An 8,745-nucleotide genomic window follows, 5' to 3' on the forward strand; every position below is an offset into this window, starting at 1 on the left:
ATGACATCACTAAACCTCTACAACAAATGGGAGTAATATTTTCAGGTAATTGCGCTACAATCTTTTCTCAGCCTAATTATCACGTGTTAAAACATCTCTCGGATTGAATATTAATCGTATTATTATATGACCTCTTAAGAGCTATAACGGTACTGTGTAGCCATTCGTGATATTTCTTGTAATTTTTTTTCTAATGTTTATACTTCTTTTAGTTAATAGCACGCGCTGTGTCACCGAAACGTTCTTCAATAAGAAATTTTCACACTAAAAATTGATCAGAAAAAATAGAATAATATTTTCATTACTGACATGAAACTTGAACTCTAGAAGAAGCGGTAATCACGGCCAGACTCCTCAAAAAAGTTTGTAGATTGCGTAACCAATAAAAAATTGTTGTGGAATTCTTCTCAAATGGAAAATATATACGTATTGGCCATTTACTTGACTTCTTAACGTGTTGAAAAATGGAACCAAGAAGCTAATCAGAAAATATTGTATTTGTAACGCAGAATATTCAAACAGAAAACATGTCACTACGTATATGCACCTCACTTTACATTAATCTCTATATAAAACCACATTCTCATAGTTTCTTGGCAACCAAGTCATATAAACAAAGCACTCATCTCTAAACAATTCATACTTTTCACTATCTAAAAGAATGGCTTCCATCGTTTTCTTGATTCTAGCCATTGTGTTGAGTTCCAGAACTTCAGGTACCACATCTCGCGGCGGCCTCTTTGAAGCTTCTGCCACAGACAAACATGAGCAATGGATGTCTCGATTCAATCGTGTTTATTACGACAGTTCTGAAAAAACGAGTAGATTCAAAATCTTTAAGAAGAACTTGGAGTTCGTCGAGAGTTTCAACATGAATGCCAACATAACATACAAGTTGGATGTCAACCAATTTTCTGACCTCACTGACGAGGAATTTCGTGCGAGGTATATGGGGCTAGTAGTTCCAGAAGGTATGAACGAAACTTCAACATCGGGTTCCGACAAGTCGTTTAGACATGAAAATGTCAGTGAAACTGGTGAGGATTTGGATTGGAGACGAGAGGGTGCCGTTACATCCGTTAAGGACCAAGGCCAATGTGGTAATTAATTAACATAACTCTAATAATTTAACAACACGCATTTTACCAGATTTAGATACAAATGATAAGACAACGTGTTGATACTATTACAAAGTGCAAAAAATAGTACAAATCATTAGACTTTGTGCCTTGGTGCCATGGTGCATATAGTTTTGTATTTTCTTTCTTATCATCACATGTCAAGAGAGTATATCAAAAATTAAATTTCTGGAAACGGAACAGGGTGTTGCTGGGCTTTCTCGGCGGTGGCGGCAGTGGAAGGCATTACGAAGATTGCAAAAGGTGAGCTACTATCCCTATCGGAGCAGCAGCTGTTGGATTGCAGCAGAGACTTTAACAATGGATGTGCGGGAGGGATAATGTCGAAGGCTTTCGAGTACATAATCGTCAACCAAGGAATCACAACCGAGGACAACTATCCTTACCAAGAAACACAACAAACATGTTCTTCAACCACCCAAACATCCGATTCTGCTGCTGCCACCATCAGCGGATACGAGACGGTTCCAAACGATGATGAGGAAGCATTGCTAAAAGCAGTGTCTCAACAACCCGTTTCCGTGGCTATAGATGCCTCAGGGCTTGCGTTTAAGCAATACTCGGGCGGCATTTATAATGGAGACTGTGGGACGCATCTGAACCATGCGGTAACAATTGTTGGTTACGGGATGAGTGAAAAAGGGACCAAGTATTGGTTGTTGAAGAACTCATGGGGACAAACTTGGGGAGAAAATGGTTACATGAGAATCAAGAGAGACGTGGATACACCCCAAGGAATGTGTGGCTTGGCCCGTCTTGCTTTCTATCCACTTGCATGAATGCTGTAATGTTGTTCAAGATCTTTAAATGGGTTTGTTCAGAGTAATTGACAATACTCGTACTAGATATCTTATGGAAATATGGTCCGACATTTTCGTTGGAGTCATATCTATTGATGGAAGCATTTTCTTACGTTGGTGTGATAATATAAAAGTTCTTGTGGTGATTTACATCTTATAGCCAAACATATGGAGACGTGATAATAGAGATACAACTATATTAACAACAGTATATATATATATGCAAGCATGCCAACACACTGTTTAGTCTTTCTGAAAGTGAATAGTAAGTTAATAACGCTTAACCACTTCAAAAATGTCATAAATAAAAAACGTGTCTGAGTTCATTTAAAAATTATGTAGACACATAAGAATACATCGAAGTTAAGGTTGAGGTTCTGACTCCTATTACGATCCAAGATTTACGTCCCAATATTTAAGAATGTTTTCTTTTGTTGCTAAATTTTAAATGTCATCACTTTACTGAAAGTTTGGTTACATTGTTAATTGAAAATCACAATCTGTTTAATAGCTAATCCGTTCTCAGAGCCCGAAAAAAAAAAATTTTAAAAACCACTAAGAAACACAAAGACTAAGTCCAAGCATACCAAAACCGGTAAATTTGAAGTTAATAACAATCTAGCACAAGAGACAACCAATTAAGCTTCTAGTCTTTGCGCTTCAAGTTTAATCGGACGAGTGAACAAGAGAAATAGCTTAAAAGGTCCGCTCAGACGAGAACTTACCTGAAGATGGTTCCACGCAGCTTGACGGAGGTGTCTGGCTCCCACCCCCGGAACACTACAGGAGGAGGACGTCGACAAACAGACCTAAAGCCAACTCAGCTGAAGACGAAGGTGCTGTCCACAAGCATCGCCGATGAACTATAAACACATGAGATAAGCTCCGATCAAGCGCAGGCGGTACAATGGCCACCTCATCCGATCAGGAGGAGATCTCTGGAGAATCGGCGGAGTAATCAAGGAAAACACAAAAGAAACCGTAGAAGGAGCTAGAAGCGTCCTCCAAAAAGCAGGTGACAAAACCAGAGAGCCGGAGCTCCGCCATCAGGCAAATAACGCCTACTCATCAGGTTGTCCTCAAAACATTAGGAGACAACGTCGCGAGCGAGAAGAAGAGAACCTTGCGATTACTGCAAGTACACCATGGCAGTCGTCTCATGAACTAACGAAACAAAGGTCTTCGGTGGCGAGCCTCACCGAAACTTTTCACTCCGATCTGAGTGGACGAGCTCTAGAAAAACCTTGGAGTAAACTGAAAGAGCAATCGACTGGAGCGAGATGATGAGGCTAGAGCGGAGAGGGAAGCAACGTGATAAGTTACCTGTTCCACTGGCATTTGTGCAGAAGAGGCTCAGGTCCAAGAAGATCAAACAAAGTGGCTGAGAGTAGAAGAAGAGGAAGTGTGGGGAAAGATTCCTTGTGAGAAGGAGGGTTTACTAGTTTTTTTTAGTTCAATAAGAATGTCGTTTTACTTATTATGTGTGGCTACTTAACGGGAGTTATCCCTAAGTTTATCCTTATCAAAGAATTAATCAACAAACTCTTATCTTCTTATCCCTTTCTCTCTATCTCTCTCTCCTTTCTGTCACAATCTCGAATCTCGATAAACCCTAATTAAGGGCTTATTATTGGTATCAGAGATTTAGAATGGCTCCAAAGCAGGATTCCAACTCTAAGAGGATTACTGCTGTCGAGAGTCAGCTCGGTGGTCTCACCGGCCTCACCGAGAAGATACGCGCAGAGACTAAGACGAACAACCAACGTCTCTTAGAAATGGAGAAGCGAGCGGAAGAACGGCATCTTCAATCCATGACGTCAAAACCAACTAGTGTTGTTTAGGGGGTGTCATCGAACCTAGAAAACCCAGGATCGAAGAACGTAAGCTCCGATGAACCTCAACGATCTCTAAACAACGGATCAAGTCATCAGTCAAAAGGGTTGCAGAGCCAATCGGACAAAGGGCTTCTTCAGGTCCCGGAGTCGGCGGTGGCCTTACGATCTGCCGAGATCCACACGCCACAATACACGGCGGGGTCGTTGGGGTATTCAGCACAACAGAAAACTCTCATCGACTCAGAAGAAACTTGAGTTACCGGATTTTTAAGGAAATAACCCTGATGATTGGATTTTCAGGGTTGAGAAGTGTTTTTCGGTGAACCAGACGGAGGAAGAAGAGAAGTTATCACTAGCCATGGCGAGTTTGGTAGGATGTGCGGTGACTTGGCTGCGAATGATATAGGATCGCGATGAGCTGTTAGACTGGAGGGACTTTAAGATGAAGTTGAAACGAAGGTCCAAACCCACTCGTGGAGGCACAATCCTCAGTCAGATGCTTTGTTTGAGACAGACGGGAACCATATCAGAGTATCTTGAGCAGTTCGAAGAGTTGTCAGCAGAGGTTCCTCATGTGCCTCATGATGTGCTGGAAGAAATATTTTTACATAGAATGAATAGGAGTTTGAGAGAGCAAGTCGTCAGGTTGAGACCTATTGGGATGTATGAGATCGTGGATATGGCGAAGATCATAGAAGAACAAGAGAACGAGTGCAGTCCCTATCAGTCTTGACCATTTCACCGGACTAACTCTGCTCCAGATCTCAACGCAAATCAGAGAAACTACAATTCTTCCCCATCAAACACGGAGAACTCACTCCAGCTAGTAAGTTGTTTGATTCACAAAAGGATAGCAAGGTAGCAGACCAGAGGAAAACAATACAAAACCCGTATAGACATTGTGGGGAAAGGTATTTCACTGGTCACCGTTGCAAGACATTGTAGAGGAGGAGTCAGAAGGTTAGGATGAATCCGAGGATGAATGGGAAGCGGAAACAGAACTTCAGAATATACAAGAGCTTCAAGTCCTTTCGCTACAATCTATGGCAGGGCTTACAACCAAACGGAAGATGAGAATCAAAGGACACATTAAAGGAGAAGAAGTGGTGGTTCTCATTGATTTAGGAGCTTCTTGCAATTTCATTGCGACATGGGTAGTGGAGAAGTTAGGCTTACCCGTAGTACCCACTCAAGAATTTGGAGTTGCTATTGGAGATGGTCGGGTCATGACTAGCAGTGGAAACTTTGTGGGGTTAAAGCTGGACATTCAAGGAATTGAGATACAGGAGGAGTACATGTTGTTCGATTTGGGGGCTACAGATATGGTGTTGGGTTATACATGGTTGGCAACACTAGGAGTGGTTTATTTGTTGGAGTTACAGACATTGTTTGAGAACTCAAAGGAGCAGGAGCAAGCTGTGACGCCTAGCTCTGAGGTAAAGAGGTTACTTAAGAAGTTAAAGGTGGTGTTCAACATGCCTATCGGACTACCACCTAAGCGGTCGAGGGAGAACGCGATCACTCTGCAAGCAGGAACGTCTCCTATCAACATACGACCTTACTGTGGGAACCGAAATTCGTACTGTCAATTTCCGTATAAATAAGAAAAGTTAGGAAAACCCTAATTTCCCAGAGGTCCCGGATATCTGCTAAACCACACGCTAAGCAATCAGAACACGAAATAAAGACGAGAAAAATAAGAAATCGTAAAAAGAGAGCAAAAAGAAGTCTTATTCCGAATTTGCGTATGAGCGTTTACAACAAGGTAGGAGCCTCGGCTACAAGAGCTGTCGGCGAGTTCCCTAGTTCTAATAACCTAAGACTGCAAAACCTAGTTGAGTCGCAGCTCGAAATAACAAAACCGGAAAGTTGACTAATTGCTCTAACTGCTAAGTTTGCTCTGTAAAAGTCTCTCTCCTGTGCCTCTCGCCTAGGACTCCTTATATATTCTTCCGAGGCCAGTTTCAGCTTTTCCCTTCCTGCCCTTAAGCCTTCTTAAGTGAAAAATGGAGATATTCCATTTTTTCCGATCTTTATGTTTATCCGCAGAAACTTGACATTTTTTCTGCGGAAACTTATCTTTTATTATTTTTATAATAAAAAACGTAAACCGCCATAGTATCAACGAGTTTATTCTTAAAGAATCGTAAGTGGGCTTGTGGTCGCGTTTTAGACCTCTTTGGGCTGTCTCTCGACATGAAACGTTTGTTACGATTTCCTTTTCGATAAAAACAAGTTCTCGCAGTTTTTATCGTAAAGTTTCAACGGTAACTTTGATCGGAATGATGTGAGAATGATATGGCTGCGGTACGTGGGAGCTAGAATCGAGGAGCAGACGAGAATGCATGGATTTGGGTCGTAGCCGTTGATCGATGTCCGAGACAGTTTGGTTGCTACGTAGCGACCTGATCCGCGCCGGATCGGTCGCTATGTAGCGACCGAATGAGAGTTTTGGTCAGTCGCTACGTAGCGACTGACCGAGTGGCTTGGCCGGTCGCTACGTAGCGACCGGCTCGTTCGCGGATCGGTCGCTACGTGGCGGCCTTGTTTGGATCCTTTTCTAACATTTTATGAACGTGTTCTTGGACTACGAGTGTTTTGTTTCGATGAATCAACCGAGATTAGTGCAAGATTTTACCGCAAAATTCTTCGTAAAAGTAATCTTTACGAAGATTACTTTTCGTAAAAACGTTCATGCATATTTTTACTGATATTTAGATGTTAACTTCGTCATGTCCGTTTTTGACCCCAACACTTACCGCTATTCACACCTGCAAAAGAACGAGATCGAGAAGTTAGTGCAAGAAATGTTACACGCGGCAATCATCAAGCCGAGTATGAGTCCCTTCTCCAGTCCAGTCCTTTTAGTATAGAAGAAGGATGGAGGGTTCCGTTTCTGTGTTGATTATCGAGCAGTGAACAAGAGTACAATATCGGATCGTTATCCCATTCTGGTGATTGAGGAGCTTCTCGATGAGCTTGTTGGAGCAGCGGTATTCTCTAAACTAGACCTCAAGTCTGGTTACCATCAGATAAGGGTCCAAGACGGAGATATTGGGAAGATGGTATTCATAACGCATGAGGGCCATTACGAGTTTTTAGTGATGCATTTCGGGCTCACTAATCCTCCAGCAACCTTTCAGTCGATCATGAATGATATCTTCAAGCCTTACCTGCGAAATTTTGTGTTAGTTTTTTTCGACGACATACTGGTATACTGTAGAGGGGAGAAGGAGCACCAGGAGCATTTACGGATAGTGTTGCAAGTTTTGAAGGAGCACAGCTTCTATGCAAATGAGAAGAAGTGTGCTTTTGCACAGAAGTGAATCGCTTATTTGGGACATGTGATCACAAAAGAGGGTGTTTCGGCGAACCCAGAGAAGGTGGAAGCTATGAAAAAGTGGCCTCAACCTAAGAATGTAATAGCTTTGCGTGGATTTTTGGGTCTTCAGGTTACTATAGAAGGTTTTTAGCAAGCTATGGAAAGATAGCACATCCTATGACTGAATTACTGAAGAAGGATGGGTTTCATTGGTTAGTTGAGGCTTCAAAAGCGTTTGAGCAGTCGAAGGAAGCGATGTGTAGTTTGCCTGTCTTGGGGTTACCTGGTTTTACCAAACCATTCATAGTCGAGACAAACGCATCAGGCACTGGAGCGGTTCTATCTCAAAGCGATCGTCCTATTGCGTTTATCAGTAAAGGATTTTCAAGCAAAGGAAGAGTGAAGTCAGTTTACGAACGGGAGCTGCTTGCAATTGTATTTGCGGTGATAAAATGGAGGCATTACCTCACTGGACATCAGTTCACTATCAGAACTGATCAGAAGATTTTGAGACACTTGCTGGAGGAGAGGGCTGTTTCATTAGAGAAACAGAAGTGGGCTTCTAAGTTGTTAGGTCAGAATTACACAATGGAGTACCTGCCCGGGAAGGAGAACAGAGTGGCAGATGCCTTACTGCACCGTTGTCTATTGATATGGATGAACTAGCTCTCCAAGTGGAAAAGGATGAGTCATTTCACGTTATCATTAACGGAGTAAACAAAGGAGAGAAGGAGTTTGAAGAATGCAGTGTGGAGAATGGGGTATTGTTTAAGGATCGAAGGTTGGTGGTTCCTGCAAAGTCGCCTTTTATTCCGCGCTGTTGAGACAATTTTATAACAGTGCAGTGGGTAGTCATAAAGGGGTGTTGAATACCTTTAAGCATATGGCTAGAGAGGTGTACTGGAAAGGAATGAGGAGCGATATTACAGAGTTTATCAGGTCTTGCGAAATGTGTTAGCGGAACAAATACTCGACTCTCTCACCGGCCGGGTTGCTCTCTCCTTTACCAATTCCAGAGCAAGTTTGGGTTGACATCAGCCTTGGTTTCATATAAGCTCTACCCCTCTCTAAGGGCTTCGACGTGATTTTGGTCGTGGTGGATCGGTTGACTAAGTATGCGCACTTCATACCGTTAAAGCACCTGTTCACTGTGAAGTCTGTTGCGGAGGTCTTTGTTAAGGAGGTGATTAAATTGCATAGCTTCCCTAAGACAATGGTTTTGGACCGTGACAAGGTTTTCTTGAGTAACTTCTGGACAGCTCTCTTCAAGAGTCAAGGTACAGCTCTACACAAAAGCACGACTTACCATCCTCAATCTAATGGGCAAACAGATGTGGTTAACATGTGTTTAGAAGCTTATTTGCACTGCTTGGCGGGGCGTAAACCTTCGACGTGGAGTCAGTGGCTTCCTTGGGCGAAATATTGGTACAAACTTCCTATCATTCCGCTTCTAACACTACTCATTTTTTGTTCACTCTAGGGGAGAGATCCTCCGCGACTGTTGAGATTTGGTGATGTTTCTTCGGCGAATGCAGAAGTGGAAGGATTAATTCAGAATCGAGATGCTCTGCTTCAGAAGCTGCGTGCTAACTACAAGCCCAAATGCAGGTAGCTGCTAATAAGAAACGCAGAGAGGTTGAGTTTTAGGT

General features: G+C 42.5%; 1 protein-coding gene across 1 annotated transcript; it reads left to right on the top strand.

The window, feature by feature from the left end:
• The first annotated feature begins 589 nt into the window (after window positions 1-589).
• Window positions 590-2,526, top strand: LOC106452316 (ervatamin-B). The gene is made up of 2 exons (XM_013894393.3): window positions 590-1,100; window positions 1,323-2,526. Exons 1-2 carry the CDS (start codon window positions 662-664, stop codon window positions 1,916-1,918), a joined length of 1,035 nt encoding a protein of 344 aa, XP_013749847.1. The 5' UTR covers window positions 590-661; the 3' UTR covers window positions 1,919-2,526.
• Window positions 2,527-8,745: the final 6,219 nt, after the last annotated feature.

This window comes from Brassica napus, chromosome C1, assembly GCF_020379485.1.
Source record: "Brassica napus cultivar Da-Ae chromosome C1, Da-Ae, whole genome shotgun sequence".
In the NCBI taxonomy this organism is placed as follows: domain Eukaryota; kingdom Viridiplantae; phylum Streptophyta; class Magnoliopsida; order Brassicales; family Brassicaceae; genus Brassica; species Brassica napus.

What these genes read in the sequence shown, in the direction of transcription:
- LOC106452316 (XM_013894393.3), top strand. Translation starts at nt 662, where the DNA reads ATGGCTTCCATCGTTTTCTTGATTCTAGCCATTGTGTTGAGTTCCAGA. An exon ending in TAAGGACCAAGGCCAATGTG is followed by an intron (nt 1,101 to 1,322) that starts GTAATTAATTAA and finishes GAAACGGAACAG; the next exon opens with GGTGTTGCTGGGCTTTCTCG.